Genomic DNA, 18,116 nt, shown 5'->3' on the forward strand with positions numbered 1-18,116 from the left:
AAAACCTGCTGTTAGCCCTGTATTGGCTGTATTGACTAAAAAAAGATCAACTTACTGCCACCGATCTATCAGCAACTCTGACAATTTGTTCAACCTACAATTTGTCAGTTCGGTGCTTATCTTTATTAGGGCCGGATGATCATTATCAGCACTGAGCTGATCTTTTGTCAGACCTGGTCATCAGAACTGTGACACTTTTTTGACTAGCACAGCATGCCATAAATATTACACAAACTGTTAATATATAAACGCCCATAATGTTCACTTTAAATTATTAAAAATGTCTGGACAAAAAAGCAGTAAAATGCAAAATGAAATTGATATTTTTTATGAAAATATAATTAATAGTGAAAAAAATGAAATAAAATTATTTCAGCAGTATCAAAAATTGGCAGAAAATGGAGATAAAAAAGCACAAAATAATTTAGGTGTTTGTTATGAAAAAGGAATTGGTATTGAAAAAGATGAAGCTAAAGCTTTTTGTTGGTATCAAAAAGCAGCAGAAAATGGAAATAAAAAAGCACAATTTAGTTTAGGTGCCTTTTATTCTAATGGAATTGGTATTGAAAAAGATGAAGCTAAAGCCTTTCATTGGTATAAAAAAGCAGCAGAAAATGGGGATAAACAAGCACAATTTAATTTAGGTGTTTTTTATTCTAATGGAATTGGTATTGATAAAGATGAGGCTAAAGCCTTTTGTTGGTATCAAAAAGCAGCAGAAAATGGAGTTAAAAATGCACAATTTAATTTAGGTATTTATTATGAAGAAGGAATTGGTATTGAAAAAGATGAGACCAAAGCTTTTTATTGGTATCAAAAAGTAGCAGAAAATGAAGCTAAAGAGGCTCAATTTAAATTAGGTATTTGTTATAATTATGGAACTGGTATTGAAAAAGATGAAGTTAAAGCCTTTCATTGGTATCAAAAAGCAGCAGAAAATGGAGTTAAACAAGCACAATTTAATTTAGGTGTTTTATATTCTAATGGAATTGGTATTGAAAAAGATGAAACTAATGCCTTTTATTGGTATCAAAAAGCAGCAGAAAATGGAGTTAAAGAAGCACAATTTAATTTAGGTGTTTGTTATAAAAAAGGAATTGGTATTGAAAGGGATGAAGCTACAGCCTTTTATTGGTATCAAAAAGCAGCAGAAGATAGAGCCAATGAGGCACAATTTAAATTAGATATCTATAACTATGGAATTGGTTTTGAAGAAGATGAAGCTAAATCCTTTTATTGGTATCAAAAAGCAGCAGAAATTGGAGATAATAAAGCACAATTTAATTTGGGCGTTTTTTATTCTATTGGAATTGGAATTGAAAAAGATGAAACTAATGCCTTTTATTGGTATCAAAAAGCAGCAACAAATGGAGTTAAAGAAGCACAATTTAATTTAGGTGTTTTTTATTCTAATGGAATTGGTATTGGAAAAAATGACATTAAATCCTTTTATTGGTATCAAAAAGCAGCAGAGAATGGAGTTATACAGGCACAATTTAATTTAGGTGTTTATTATGAAGAAGGAATTGGTATTGAAAAAGATGAAACTAAAGCCTTTTATTGGTATCAAAAAGTAGCAGAATATGGAACTAAAGAGGCTCAGTTTAAAATAGCTAATTATTACAATTATGGAATTGGTATTGAAAAAGATGGCGCTAAAGCCTTTTATTGGTATCAAAAAGCAGCAATAAATGGAGTTAAAGAAGCACAATTTAACTTAGGTATTTGTTATGAAAAAGGAATTGGTATTGAAAGGGATGAAGTTGAGGCTTTTTATTGGTATCAAATAGCAGCGAAAAATGAAAATAAAGATGCACAATTTAAATTAGGTTTATATTATGAAGGAGGAATCGGTACTGAAAAAGATAAAGCTAAAGCCTTTTATTGGTATGAAAAAGCAGCTAAACAAGAATTTAGTAAAGCACAATTTAATTTAGGTATTTGTTATGAAGAAGGAATTGGTATTAAAAAGGATGAAGCAATAGCCTTTTATTGGTATCAGAAAGCAGCAGAAAATGGGGTTGAAGAAGCACAATTTAATTTAGGTGTTTTTTATTGTAATGGAATTGGTATTGAAAAAGATGAAGTTAAAGCCTTTTATTGGTATCAGAAGGCAGCAGAAAATGGAGTTAAAGAAGCACAATTTAATTTGGGAAATTGTTATTATAATGGAGTTGGCATTGAAAAGAATAAAGTTAAAGCTTTTTATTGGTATAAAAAAGCAGCTGAGCAAGAATTTAGTGAAGCACAAAATAAGTTAGGTTATTGCTATAAAGAAGGAATTGGTATTGAAAAAAATGAAGTTAAAGCCCTTTATTGGTATCAACAAGCAGCAGAAAATGAAATTAAAGATGCACAATTTGATTTGGGTGTATGCTATGAAAAAGGAATTGGTATTGAAAAGAACAAGGTTAAAGCTTTTTATTGGTGTCAGAAAGCAGCAGAAAATGGAGTTAAAGAAGCACAATTTAATCTAGGTAATTGCTATGGTAATGGCATTGGTATTGTAAAAGATGAAGTCAAAGCCTTTTATTGGTATCAAAAAGCAGCAGAAAATGGTAATGAAATTGCAATGTTTAATTTAGCCATATGTTATAAATATGGAGAAGGAACAGAAAAGAATATAGGGAAAGCCTTTTATTGGTGTCAAAAAGCAGCAGTAAATGGTAATGAAGTTGCAATGTTTAATTTAGCCAATAGATATTATAATGGAGAAGGAATGGAAAAGAATCTAGAACAAGCCTTTCATTGGTATCAAAAGGCAGTAGAAAAAGATCATATTAAAGCAATGAATGGTTTGGCCATATGTTATAAAAATGGAGAAGGAACAAAAAAGAATTTAGAAAAAGCCTTTTATTGGTATCAAAAAGCAGCAAAAAAAGATTATATTGAAGCAATGAATAGTTTAGCCATATGTTATGAAAATGGAGAAGGAACAGAAAAGAATTTAGAGAATGCCTTTTATTGGTATCAAAAAGCAGCAGAAAAAGATAATAAAGTTGCAATGTTTAATTTAGCGAATAGATATTATAATGGAGAAGGAACAGAAAAAAATTCAGAAAAAGCCTTTTATTGGTATCAAAAAGCAGCAAAGAATGGTAATAAAGTTTCAATGTTTAATTTAGCCCTATGTTATGAAAATGGAGAAGGAACAGAAAAGAATTTAGAAAAAGCCTTCTATTGGTATCAAAAAGCAGCAGAAAATGGTAATGAAGTTGCAATGTTTAATTTAGCCATATGTTATGAAAATGGAGAAGGAACAGAAAAGAATTTAGAAAAAGCCTTTTATTGGTATAAACAAATAGCGGAGAATGGTGATAAATATGCAATGAATAGTTTAGCTGAATGTTATGAAAGTGGAAAAGGAATAGAAAAGAATCTAGAAAAAGCATTTTATTGGTATCAAAAAGCAGCAGAAAATGGTAATGAAATTGCAATGTTTAATTTAACCATATTTTATGAAGATGGAGAAGGAACAGAAAAGAATTTAGAAAAAGTCTTTTATTGGTATAAAAAATTAGCGGAAAATGGGGATGAATATGCAATGAATAGTTTAGCTGAATGTTACGAAAATGGAAAAGGAACAGAAAAGAATTTAGAAAAAGCCTTTTATTGGTATCAAAAAGCAGCAAAAAAAGATTATATTAAAGCAATAAATAGTTTAGCCATATGTTATGAAAATGGAGAAGGAACAGAAAAGAATTTAGAGAATGCCTTTTATTGGTATCAAAAAGCAGCAGAAAAAGGTAATAAAGTTGCAATGTTTAATTTAGCCATTTGTTTTGAAAATGGAAAAGGAACAGAAATGAATTTAGAAAAAGCCTTTTATTGGTATAAAAAAGTAGCGGAAAATGGCGATAAATATGCAATGAGGAGTTTAGCTGAATGTTATGAAAATGGAAAAGGAACAGAAAAGAATCTAGAAAAAGCATTTTATTGGTATCAAAAAGCAGCAGAAAATGGTAATGAAATTGCAATGTTTAATTTAGCCATATGTTATAAAAATGGAGAAGGAACAGAAGAGAATTTAGAAAAAGCCTTTGATTGGTATCAAAAAGCAGCAGAAAACGGTAATGAAGTTGCAATGTTTAATTTAGCTAATAGATATTGTAGTGGAGAAGGAACAGAAAAAAATTTAGAAAAAGCCTTTTATTGGTATCAAAAATCAGCAGAAAATGGATATAAGAAAGCACAATTTAATGTAGGTGTTTACTATGAAAAAGGAATTGGTATTAAAAAAGATAAAGCTAAAGCTTTTCATTGGTATCAAAAAGCAGCAGAAAATGGAATTAAAGAGGCACAATTCAATCTTGGTTTATATTATGAAAAAGGAATTGGTATTGAAAAAGATGAAGCTAAAGCCTTTTATTGGTATCAAATAGCAGCAGAAAATGGTAATGAAGATGCAATGTTTAGTTTAGCCATATGTTATGAAAATGGAAAAGGAAAAGAAAAGAATTTAGAAAAATCTATTTATTGGTTCAAAAAAGCAGAAGGAAATTTAAATGCAACTGAATGGATTGAAAATGCATTAAAGTATGAAAAAGTTAAATTTATATCTTATAAAGAACTAAAAGAGGTGGTGCCACTTCAGGCAGGGGGGTTTGGAAAAATATCAAAAGCAATTTGGACTAAAACTAATAATTTTGTTATTTGTAAAAAATTGACTAATACAACTCATATTAAGAATGATTTGTTGGATGCATTTAAACATGAATTAAAAATGCATCTGCACCTTAATTATGGTGATAGAATTATACAATTATTTGGTATTAGTTTAGGTAATTTGGAACATTGTTTTTTATATAATGCATTTTGTTTTTTGTTTTTTATTTGTTTATTCATTCTTTTTTAATTTATTGCAAATTTTTTTTAGATCAAAATACAAGTGAATATCATCTAATAATGCAGTTTGCTAATGGTGGAGATCTTCAAAATTATCTCAAAGAAAATTTTATGAATTTAACGTGGAATGATAAGAAAAAATTAGCATTTCAAATTGCAGATGGATTAAATTACTTACATAATGAAAATATTTTGCATAGAGATCTTGTAAGTATTATTATTTATTTTTTAATATCGTGATGGTGCTAAATAGTAATAATATTTTTTTATAATTTATTTTAGCATTCTAAGAATATAGTTATTCATAACAGTAATGCTAAAATTACAGATTTTGGTATTTCAAAAGATCAAAATAATCAAACTTCAATGGCTTATATTGGTAATTTTGGCGTTATTGCATATATGGAACCAAAACGCCTTATAAACCCGAAATTTCCATATACTAAATCTTCAGATATCTATAGTTTCGGTGTATTAATGTGGGAGATTTCTAGTGGGTTTCCTCCATTTAAAGATAATGATAATAGAGTTGCGCTTGCAATTTCCATTAATACTGGGATTCGTGAAGTTACAGCTCTTGGTACTCCTGAAGAATATGGGAAGCTTTATAAAAATTGTTGGAATCAAGAACCTGAACAAAGACCAACCATTAATGAAATATTAAATGAATTTGAAAAAATGGGATTTGGAAACAATGTCACAAGTAATTTAGTCGAAGGTATTCATATTTATATTTTTTTTTCTTTATTTATATTTATAAAAATAGTAAAATACAATGATATGTTTATTATAGATAATGATAATTTAACTTCGGAATTGCAAGCTAGTGCCGAATCTTCGGAATGTGATCAATTATCTTCAAATTTACACAGTAAGTTTGTAATTCTTTATTAACAATATGTGTTATTGAACTAACACTATTTTTTTATTATATCTAGTTGATTGGAAGAATTTATAGTACCATTCAAACAATTAGATCCGACTTAAATATTTTTAAGTTGATGTTATAAAAAATGAATAAGTTGATAGCCGATGGTTGATGGTCGATAGGAAAAACCGATTTGATCAAGAAATAGATATTAATCTGTTGATGAAGGCGGTAAAAAATATACGTGTTATCTCTTACGTCTCGCCTATTTCTTTCTTTTCTGACATTAGATTATTCAATAGTCTGTGCAAAAAATCTTTGAAAAATTTTGGAAATTTTCCGAAAAGATCCGGAAATTCATTTTTTTTGCATCAAAACATGTAACCAGAATAAAATTAATTTTATCGGAACCAATAAAATTCTTTAAAATTTTAATCAGCAATTTTGTCAATCTTTTTTTATAGATATATCGGTTTCAAATATTTTTTCATTATGACTTTTTATTACATACAATTACAGTTCTCGAAAAAAGTAATCGGAATTGCAAAAAATGCAAAAAAATAAAAACCAGTGATTATAATAACTTCAAATTTCGACGATTTGTTGCTAAATATGTAAAGGTTATAAATATAAAATTTCAGCCTTATATCTTATTTCTTTGTCTCACAATCGATTTTTTAATTTGAAAAAAAATATCGTTAAAAATTTAAGCAGGGTGTAAATTTTATAAAGATTTGATATTGTTCTCAAACATTTAATAAGATGCATGTATATTTGTAATAAAATATTATAAACATAAAGGAATATCTTTTATTAATTTATTAAAATTTTTTTTTGCCATTTAATTAATCAGGTTTTCAGTAAATTTGGATTAAAGTTGACTCAAAAATCATTAATAAAACTCAATTTTAAAAGCATTAAGCTTATTTGGATTGATATTTTTTCAAATAAATCAAATATTATTTATCTAATATTAATTAGATTTTATTATAATCCTTTATAATTATTATATTTTAAATCCAATTTTGCCTTTCAACTAATATTAGGGGTTAGGGCCGGTTGCCGATCAATACGGAAAATAAACTTTGATTTCAAATTTTTCAACAGCCAACAAATGATAAAGTGTGAAATTTTTTTTATTAGAATCAACATTATGTAAGCTTTATTTTATATCATCCAATCCTTAATAAACTACTATTTGAATGCTGTACCAGAATTTTTAGGATTTTATAGCTTAAATTTTTAACGACTTTTTTTTTCTCAATTTAAAAATTGATTGAGAGACGAGGAAAAGAGATAAAGGGCTGAACTTTTATATGCATAATATTTACACATTTACCAATAAATTTGGAAATTTTGAAGCAATTTTAATCATTGAATTTTTATTTATTGTACTTTTTGTAATTCCGATTACTTTTTTCGAGAACTGTATACAATATAGCTTTAAACGTCAAAAGAATTAATGATAATTTGACTTAGGGATGGGTCATTAATCGGTCATGACCGTGACCGATATCGGTCGGTCAAAAACCAATCAAAACGACAAAAATTCTGAAAATCCGCAAATATGATATTTTAAAAAATTCTAGCGTTTAAAATCGAATGGTAGCCAGAATTTTCTTGGTTACCTTATGATGATATAGAAAAATGGTTTGTACAATTTAGATGAAAAAATGAAAAAAATTTAATGTGTTCATTACTACACATAAATCATCTATAAAATTTATCAGAAATCCGCTGCATCACGCCCGAAAAAACGGATTTATCGGAATAATCGGATATCGGAAAATCCGGCAAAAATTTGAATAGCATATGTACGCTGCTGTGATTCTAAATCCGTTGAAAAAAAGTTAATGAAAATATTTCATTTTGCAATAATAGAACATTACATCAACTAATAACAATATGAATATTCATTCTTTAATTATTTTATTAAAAGTACTACTATTACCGACAAAAACAATTAAAAAAGAAAGATGTTTAAATAAAAAATATTAATTAACTAAACTAATTATTTAAATAAAAAGAAATAAATCTTATAAAATGATTTTTCATAATTTTTAATATAAATATTATTATAAACGAGCTAAACGAGACTTTTCGAGTTCCTTCTCATCTTTATCATATTTTATATTGTTATACAAACTAATATCCTTTTTTTCCATAATTTTACGTAATTCTTCATATGTATTTGAAGCATATTGAGTAATTAGACGAGATCTAGTATCAAATGGAATTAACCAGTCACCATCTCTATAAAGTAAATCTTTTCTTAGACATTTTTTACTAGGATCTAATTCTAATGGAATAATTCTATCCATTAACATAAACTTTGGGATAGTGTCATTTTTACGATCGAATAAAAGATTTCTTATGTTCCAAGAAGGTCCAGAATCTGGAGAGAAACGAACACGATAAGTCTCAATATCATTATACATTAATAAACCTCCAACTTGTACGATATATTCTATCATCCATAAAATAGTTGCTTTAGATATTCTTTTATTACCACCAATTCCACCTCCTATTTCATCATGTATACCAGGAAACCAAGTTTCTTTGATAGTAACCGTACCAGAACTATTTGGAAGTATACGATAAGGTTCCAATAAATAAGCATTTTCATGAATGGCTAAAGCTTGACATGCAAAATTAACTATACGAGATACAGTCATATCATAAAATTCCAAATATTTAAGACTTTCCATTACGTAACCGGGTAAACCATGAATACCAACAGTATCCCAAAGTCCGAGAAATTTTATAATTGGTTTTTCAGAATCAGGATAACTGAATGACTTTTTGAAATCATAAGAACCACTTCCATCCGGGTGATAAATCATATCTCGATTACGATAAATATCATAAGCTAGATCAATACGTTTATCAATTTCAGGTGTAATAATCCGATCAAGTTTTAATATTCCACAATTACGTATCATTCCAGCAATACATCTAACAATGTAGGCACCATTACTAAAACCAAATAGCCATATATCATCACCAGGATTATAATGATTAATTATATATCTGTAACCTTCTTTGATTTTTTTGTCGAGAATTATAGCTGCCGCTCCGTTTCTGATAAAATTCGGGGGCACTTTTCCGTTTCCAACCCCGTTTATATATGTAACATGTTGTTTGTGTTTTTTCTCAAGTAATTCCTTATATAATGCATAAACGTTAGTTCTGGAATTCGAACCAGCCAAAATACCATCACACAATACGACGATATTTTTACCCATATTTTGCGTTTTCTCGAGGATTTATTTTAAAAAGATGAAAAGAAATATGAATTTTTTAAGTGAAATTAAGTGAAATTGAAATTGATCGGACTCGTTCAAAGTTACATTTATAACTTTTTTGAGAGCAAATATAAGTGAAGATCAATATGTAAAGTATGCAAAGCGGGAATTCGAAATTAGAAAATTTATTTTTTATTTTCTTTATGTTGGAATTAATGATTTATAATGATGTATTTGGCAATTATCTTCAATAACTAGGAAAAAGATTTAACAATATGGCTTTTTTAACAAATAATGCTGCGGCATAACTTTGTACGAAGCCTATTTTAGTTTAGATCTGAAGTCAATCTAAAGTTAGTTTGATTGTCGTTTATTACTAATACATCTTTTCCCTAATATGATATTATTATCTATTAAAAATAAGCCCATTGCTCGTACAATTAAATTTATTATACTTTTTATAAATAAGAAATTCGAATATCTCACGCAGTATAAACAAGTATTTATTTTTAGTAAATTATTCGAGCTTACCATTAAATTATAATATGCTTTTAATACCATTTTTTGCCATGTATTTCGTCAAATCAGTGGCTTATCCGGATTCAACCGAATATTATTTTCGTTTAGCCGTAAAATTGTCGTCCATTAAAATTAATCTAATAATTAAAAATAAAATTAAATATTATTGACCATTTAAAATTTATTTATTTAGTTTGGTACAATATATAAATTTTATGATACGTATGAGAAACAAACGTTTAATTAATAAGTTATTTAAATATAAACAAAAAAATATTAAAGATTATATAATAATATCTAACTGATTATTCGTCGGAAAAAAACCTCGCCACTTTACACTGAACCTGATCGGCCAATTATAAACAAATAGTTTGTTATACTGTTAAGCAATCTTTAAGGATACGTTTATTCAATAATTTAACTGATCGTAATTCTTAAGATGGTAAAAAACGAAAATAGAAAATTGATCCGGGTTGATATTTTTTTTTAATTAGTAAAAATGCATTAAAGTTTTAATTGATAAATAATAATTCCTATAAAAAAAAAAATTCCGGAATTTGTCTGGAATTTGATCTCATTTTCCCAGATAATTTCTGGATTTTCGGTGCATTTCCGAACGGTTTCTAGACACCGGGAAAGTTACTTTACTGTAATTTTATACTTATCGACCGGACATTCTAGCAATTTCCGGACATCTCTTTTTCGTAGGGTTGGACATTATAATTGAATTGGTATTAATACACAAGACGCTTTATTTATATTATTTCAAAAAGATTAATAATATAATCTTGAAAATGTATAATCCAAGCTTTTGAATTACTGTATATGAAAATCGGCGGAAAGAGATAATTTAATCGAATTATATTGTTGTTATGGAATTAAAACTGAAATTAATTAGAAAAAAGGCATTTGAATTATTTCAAAAAAAGTTATAAATCGTGAAAAATTCAATACTTTGATATTGTTCGATATAAACTTGATCGCTATCTTCAAGAAATGTCTAAAAGTGAGACGCGCCAGATAACTTTTTTAATTATATTAAAGATCATAAATTATTTTACATAAGATTGAATAAATAATTAATTACGGTATGTGAATATGTGTAAAGTATACAGTGTGTTATTAAGGACCAAAATATACAGTATTTGCAATGCTGGCGATATTTCCTCACCGACTTCCATCTATTTTAAAGAATGAATTATCGTCGACTTCATACTTGAGGATTGGACCTCTCCGTGGCTGACCGGCACTTCTTCAGCATACCAACTTGTCGTAGATTCTCACGTATAGTACGCAATATAATGACATTTCGGATATACCTGAAAACCAAATGCTTTAATACTGAACACAAACAAATCTGATGATGCCCAACCCTAATCTACACCCCTTCTATTTAAAAAGAAAAAAAAAGAAGTAAAAAGAGGAAAAAGGGTGCGGTGGTGATGCAATACGTAAAATTGAACACATACAGAATCGGCCAGAATTAAGGTCTTCAAAAATTTATTAAAAAATATATACAAGCGCTCTAGCGATCTTTTTGAGTGAATTTCTTGTTTTCTTAAAGAAAAAAATTGGTAAGCACTCCTTAAACTATAAATTTGAATATATGACAAAAAAAAAAATAAAAATAAAAATAAAAATAATTTAAAAAGTTTTTTAAATTATTCAAATCATAAATTAACGATAAAAATAATAATACAATTACAAGTATCACGATTCACGAAATCCTAAGAACCTATCTCCTATACGGTATATATGGTTTAAGTATATTAATAATTGAGATACCTCGAAATTTCAAAAAAAAAGTGAAACTGAAAACTTAACGTTTCCCTATATTAAATAAGTAAAGATATAGGATAACAAACAACATAAATTAATCCCACTATGTTTTTCAGTTTGTTACAAGCTTACCCATATTATCAAGCCCACCATTAACATGAATCAATACTAATTACAGATGGTTAGAAAGTTTATAGTTAACATTAAATTAATATGTTGAAGGGAAATTATTTTAGTTCTTAATACTGAAATCCACCAAAGGTTTGTTCTTTCTGCATTTTACGAAAAAATCGAAGGTGATCATAAAATTTTCCCATCATGTGATATGAGTCAGCAATGATGTAATAAATTAGAAATTTACATAACATTACATCATATTCACTAACCATAAATTGGTTTATATTGTAAGAGATCATTTCTTCTAAAGTTTAGTCATTTCATTTATTAGCGTAACTGTAATACCAGTAATCGGTTTACCCAAAATAGTTAGTTGAATTCTTGAATTTCTAAAAATAATGACTAAAAAATTTTTTAAAAATTCAAAAAAAAATTTATTTTTTTTTTAAAAAAAACATTAACGATTAAAAAAAAAAAATGTCTTTAAGTAAAATTTCAAATTATAAAGATGATGAAGATCATAAAAGTTTTTTAAAAGAATTTTTAAAAGAATTTTATCGACAAATTATAAAGATTGAAAATTATAAAAATTATGATGATATTTTAATGAATTGGATGAAAGATTTTTATTATACTTATAATAATTATTATAATATTAAAAATTTAAATTATAATAATATATTAAAATTAATGGAAGAACATAAAGAGAATGAAAATTGGTTTTCAGGTTTAATAGGATTTTTTTATGAATATGGTATAATTATCGTTAATAAAGGAAATAATAATAATAATAATAATAATAAAATTAATAAAATTCTTATCGATAAAAATAAATCTTTAAATTTATATTTATTATCAATTAAGAAATATAATAATGATAAAAAAAAAAATTTGGTTTCTATTTATCAATTAATTAATATTATTATTTCAAAATATTTATTATCATTATATTATTATAAAGATATTATTATAGATAAGAAGAATCTTAATTCAAAAGAATCAAAACGTTTAATGTCATCATATAATCCATTCGAAAATTTTAATGGGTTGAAGATAAATTTATGTAAAGATGAAATAAATTCTATGGAAAAATATTTTGGATCAATTAACAAATATTCTGACGATTATAATAATAACAAGACGAAAGAATTAATGAATTTAAATAATTTAGGTTATTGTTATCAATATGGAATAGAAAAAACTAAAGATGAATTTAAAGCATTTGAATTCTATTTAAAATCAGCAGAAGGAGGAAATTTAAGCGCACAAAATAATTTGGGTTATTGTTATCAAAATGGAATTGGCGTAATAAAAAATGAAAATAAAGCATTCGAATGGTATTTAAAAGCTGCTAATGAGGGTGATTTACACGCTCAATATAATTTAGGTAATTGTTATCAAAATGGAATGGGAATTAATCAAGATAATAAGTCAGCCTTTGAATGGTATCTTAAATCAGCTAAAGGAGAGTATTCACCAGCTCAATATGTATTGGGTAATTATTATAAAAATGAAATTGGAATGGAAAAAAATTTAGAAAATGCTATTTACTGGCATAATAAAGCGGCTGATAATGGAAATAAATTTGCTCAATATAATTTAGGTAATTATTATTTATATGGAATAGGAGTTGAAAAAGATGAAACAAAAGCATTGGAATATTATGAAAAATCGGCAGAAAAAGGTTATGTAAATGCTCAAAATAATCTTGGATTTTTGTATATTACAAATGAAGGAACAAAAAAGGATTTGGAAAAAGCTATCCATTGGTTTCATAAAGCGGCAGATAATGGAGATGAGGTTGCATATGATAATTTAGGTATGTGTTATGAATTAGGAATAGGTATAAATAAGGATGAAATTAAAGCATTTGAATTATATAAAAAATCTGCTGAAAAAGGTTATATTAATGCGAAATTTCATCTTGGTTATTGTTATATAAATGGAATTGGGACAAAAATTAATAATGAAAAAGGTTTTAGATTGTATGATGAGGCAGAAAAAGGAAATAATCATGAAATAGATTTATTTGATGAAGTAATAGATGATCTAAATGAAGTTAAATATTGGTATCAAAGATTAGAAGAAATTGACAATAAATTAGCATTATATAAATTAGGAGAGATTTACGAATTAGGAAAGGGTGTTAATCAAAATGAAATTAGAGCATTTGATTTTTATAAAAAAGCAGCTGAAAAAGGTTGTATAAATGGTAAATATAAGCTTGCTTATTATTTTCTTCACGGTATTATAGTCGATGTTGATATAGAAAAGGCGTTTAATTTATATAAGAAAGCAGCCGAAGGCGGAATTAATGAAGCACATCAAAAAATTCTTGAATTATTGAATTACCAAGGCGAATGAGTATTAATGGTGTTAGTTTGAGTAACGAGGCAAATTAATTAATTATAAAATCAATAGAACAATTTAAGTAAATTACCATAGCAAAAAAATGGATATTATTTTTTCATAAACAAATATTACAATGATAATTACAATATGCGAGAATAATAAAAATAAATTATTTATTGTTCATAGTGTAGCGAAGAACATTCTATTGTTATGCACTCTAGACGATTTACCAGGTAATTCGGTCGTTGATATACGCAATTTGATGGCCGATTAAGAGCTTTTTAACCCATGTAACATTCCTTCCTTCCATCCACTTACGTCATCCTTATTCACCCCAGCATTTTCCTTTTTTGATTCTTTTTGTTGTAATACTAATAATTCCTATATAACTTCTATACTAAAATGTCCGTCTGTCCGTCCGGCACGTGATAATGTACAATAAACCCTTGAACAGCACTTCGAACTTAGGACTTAACAACGGTTAATATATAAAGTAAATATAGTTAATATAATTACTCTTATCCCCTGATCGGCACCATTTACACGTTTATGCAAATGTAGTTATACCTACTGGGTAGCCAATTTTATATGTATTTATTTATCCGTTTCTAGGAAATTTTGCGGTAAAAATTAATTATTGATTATACTATAATGGACTGATTCGAAAATTTGAGTAATTCGGAAAGATTTGCATTTTCTAAATGAGAAAAACTTTCTTTTAATTTATTTGTAATCTCAATACTATTTTTCAAGTGTAATAGTAATGGTTCCGAAACTTTTTAAAATTTATTTTTTTATTTTAAAATTTTTAAAATGAAACAAAACCAAGCGTAAATTCAACAATAAAATATACTATATTATACTCACGATATACTATAAAACACTTACTATTGTGTAAATGGCAGGGGATAAATCAATTATCTCCTGGCTAATTGGAATAGTAAAATTTTACTTATTCCTAATTAGCCAGGAGATAAGTAATACATGTCGGTCAAAAAAAATTACTCATGCAAATAATGATTCCTTATGACGTGTAACATATAATCTTGAGTATAATTTAAAATATGTATCCTTTTTTTTTGTCTTCTTTTTTTAGGTTCTTTTTTTCTGTCTTCTCTTTATTTTTAGGCCGCTCTCTCCCTATGAAAAAAGTCTGTGTGATTTTTGTTGAAAAATCATTCAATTAAATTCACTACGATTTCTGTATATTTGACCATACAATAATTGTGCTAAAAATTGCAATAAATCACAATTATTGCATGGCAATTCATTCAATAATTATCCTATTTTTGACCTGAATTTATACAATTATTGTGTGATTTTTGAGCCAAATTTTAGGCCATATTTTAGGAATTATAGGTTAAATTTTACAGTAATAACAGGCAATTTATAAAGTGAAATTATGAATTTTTATTGACTTAAAATATAAAAAATATACACAATATTTCATAAATAAAATACTAAATTTGATATAATCATAAATATAAAAATTTGTAAGAAAATAAAATAAAATAAAGTATGTTAGTAACATGAAAGTAAATTAATAGTAGTATCAAAGAAGAAAGTAAATTATTAGTGTAAGTAAATTATTAGTATTAAATAAAAAAGTATGAAGTTAGTGAAGAAAGCAAATTAGTAGTGTTAAAAAGTAAATTATTAGTGTTAGTAATAAAAAAGTATGAAGTTAGTGAAGAAAGCAAATTAGTAGTGTTAAAAAGTAAATTATTAGTGTTAGTAATAAAAAAAAAAGTATGAAGTTAGTGAAGAAAGCAAGTTAGTAACATTAAAATGTAAAAAGTTAGGAAAATAAAAAGATAAAGAACACAAGTTTTTCTTACCTGATATTTTAAAAGAAAGTTGAAGAAAAGTTAAAGGTTAAAAAAACATAAACAAAAACATTTCACGTCGTCATATTTATTTTGACGATCAGATCACGTGATCAATATATATAATTTTAAGAGTTGATTTTTACCGCATAATTCTGGCCAAATTATAATTCCAGTCAGAACTAATCGTGTAACCTAATAAAAAGTTTTTTACTTTTTTTTAGTTACAAGATGATACAAAAATTTCACCAATGGGTGCGGAAGATGTCCGTTTATAAGCAAATATGCAGTTGAATTTTGTGTAACCTTACTGCATAAATCACTTTACTTAGGAAAATCTATTTGTAATGGTTAAAAGTGGTCTATTTGACCCTAAAAGTGGTCAAATGTAACCATACAGGTAAGATGGAAAGTAGTATAGTAGGATTACCCAAAAATTGCTTTCCGTATCCTAAATTTAAGTCTATTTTCAAGTTGTACAATAATCACAATTTTTATTGTACAAAAATTGAATGTTTTCTGTATCCTAAATTTAAGTTGTATAAAGATCACACAAAAATTGAACATTTTCTATATCCTAAATTTAAGTTGTACAAAAATTGCATACTTTTAATATGCTTTGAAAGACTTCATAGCTATTTTTATCCAAAAATCTGCAATAATTGTACAATTTCCACACGGACTTGAACAAATATTGTACAAAAATTGGATGATTTTTTTTCATAGGGATCTTTACGTCTTCCTTTAGGTATGTGGGTTGTTGTGTGTGTGGGTGATGTGTATGTTTGTGTATTTCCTTGCTCTTTCCCTTCTCCCTCTTTTGCTTTTCCCCTTCCCTTTTTTTCCCTGTTGTTTTCCTCTTTCCCTTTCATTTTCCCCTTTCCCTCTCCCTTTCATTTTTTCCTTTCGTTTTCCCCTTTCCCTGTCATTTTCCTCTTTCCCTCTCTCTTTCCCTTTCCCTCTCACTTTCCCCTTTCCCTATCGTTTTCCTCTTTCTCCGTCGGTTTCCCTTTCCCTCTCCCTTTCCCTGTTGCTTTTCCCTTTCCCTCTCCCTTTCGTTTTCCCTTTCCCTATCGCTTTCCTTTCGTTTCCCCCTTTCCCTGTCGTTTTCCCCTTTCCCTGTCGTTTCCCTTTCCCTCTCGTTTTCCCTTACCCTCTCGCTTTCCCTTCCGTTTTCCCCTTTCCCTTCCGTTTTCCCCTTTCCCTTTCGTTTTCCTCTTTCTCCGTCGTTTTCCCCTTTCCTCTCCCTTTCGTTTTCCCTTTCCCTATCGCTTTCCCTTTTCTTTTCGTTTCCCCTTTACCTGTCGTTTTCCCCTTTCCCTTTCGTTTTCCTCTTTCTCCGTCGTTTTCCCCTTTCCCTTTCGTTTTCCTCTTTCTCTGTCATTTTCCCCTTTCCCTCTCCCTTACGTTTTCCCTTTCCCTGTCGCTTTTCCCTTTCCCTCTCCCTTTCGTTTTCCCTTTCCCTATCGCTTTCCCTTTCCCTCTCGCTTTCCTTTTCCCTCGCTTTCCCCTTCCCTTTCAGTTTCTTTCGTACTCCCCTTCCCCCCTGATCAATGTTGCTGCACCTCAACGTGGTGATCAGGTGACAACAAGTTTTTTTAAAAGACTTGGCTAAGTCAGCAACAAATAGTAACATATTGCATATTCTTAAAAAATTGGATATATCAAATTATTTATTTAGTTATGTTTATATGAAATTAATTAAATAGATTAATAAAGTGAATAAATTGTTATTTGATTTTGAATTATTATGCAATGTTTTTCCATAATAACATTCTTTGTAACTAGTATGTTGAAGAAATTTTAACATTCAAATTTAAACAATGATTTTCTATGTTTTAAAAAATTCTTTCAATCATATTCCCTTTTTTTTTGTAACACTTGACACTAATAGGTTGTTATTTTTCGTAATCAATTTTTTTGTTTAATGTTGTAATAAAAAAAAAGAGTAAACAAACATGGCAGACTTAAATAAAAATAAATAAAAACTAGAAAAACGGTAATCATTAAACTATTTTCGAAAATATCTTTTTATTATATAATGTCAATTCAATGAATTATCATAAATATTACAAATAATTTTTGTAAATAAAACTACGAGATTGTCAAATTTTAATATTCGGTATTATTGTAATAAAACTTCTCAGAGTATTATTAATTTAAGTAAAGTTATTATTAAGAAAATTATCAAATTTTTTAAAAAAAAATATTTATGACTTGTGTTATTAAAATGAATTATGAAAGTCAAATATCTGGAAATGGATTTACATATATTCAATAAACAAAAAAAAAAAGGTTTCTCATTTTATTCACTTTGATGATTAGTTTTATTTTATTGCCGAAGTTATTTAATTTTATTTTGGAATAAATTATTTATTTTTATTATTAGACTTTGATTAACACATGACTATCCTACAAATGAATGATCATTGGCCAATTTGATAAAAATTCAAATGCGCACTGATCATCCCATTTTTTTCGATCCTTCTCGCTAATAAGGTTTGTAAAATGTAAGGTTTACTGATCATCATAATTAACTTCCATTTTTAGTTACCATCGAAGAAT

The 18,116-nt window shown here is 27.3% G+C and overlaps 3 protein-coding genes across 3 annotated transcripts; 2 read left to right on the top strand and 1 right to left on the bottom strand.

Annotated features, from left to right (window-relative positions):
• Positions 1–276: 276 nt before the first annotated feature.
• On the top strand, positions 277–5,803 carry OCT59_028660 (uncharacterized protein; the record flags this gene model as incomplete). The annotated part of the gene is made up of 5 exons (XM_066147455.1): positions 277–4,781; positions 4,877–5,052; positions 5,128–5,563; positions 5,639–5,716; positions 5,784–5,803. The coding sequence occupies exons 1-5, from the start codon at positions 281–283 to the stop codon at positions 5,801–5,803; spliced, it is 5,211 nt and encodes a 1,736-aa protein (XP_065994165.1). The 5' UTR covers positions 277–280.
• A 1,985-nt stretch (positions 5,804–7,788) lies between these two features.
• Positions 7,789–8,958, bottom strand: OCT59_028661 (uncharacterized protein; the record flags this gene model as incomplete). Its single annotated transcript, XM_025329378.1, has 1 exon — positions 7,789–8,958. The coding sequence occupies one exon, from the start codon at positions 8,956–8,958 to the stop codon at positions 7,789–7,791; it is 1,170 nt and encodes a 389-aa protein (XP_025186233.1).
• Positions 8,959–11,850: 2,892 nt separating this feature from the next.
• On the top strand, positions 11,851–13,737 carry OCT59_028662 (uncharacterized protein; the record flags this gene model as incomplete). Its single annotated transcript, XM_066147457.1, has 1 exon — positions 11,851–13,737. One exon carries the CDS (start codon positions 11,851–11,853, stop codon positions 13,735–13,737), a length of 1,887 nt encoding a protein of 628 aa, XP_065994166.1.
• Between the last annotated feature and the right edge of the window lie 4,379 nt (positions 13,738–18,116).

Source organism: Rhizophagus irregularis, chromosome 8, assembly GCF_026210795.1.
Source record: "Rhizophagus irregularis chromosome 8, complete sequence".
Lineage (NCBI taxonomy): Eukaryota > Fungi > Glomeromycota > Glomeromycetes > Glomerales > Glomeraceae > Rhizophagus > Rhizophagus irregularis.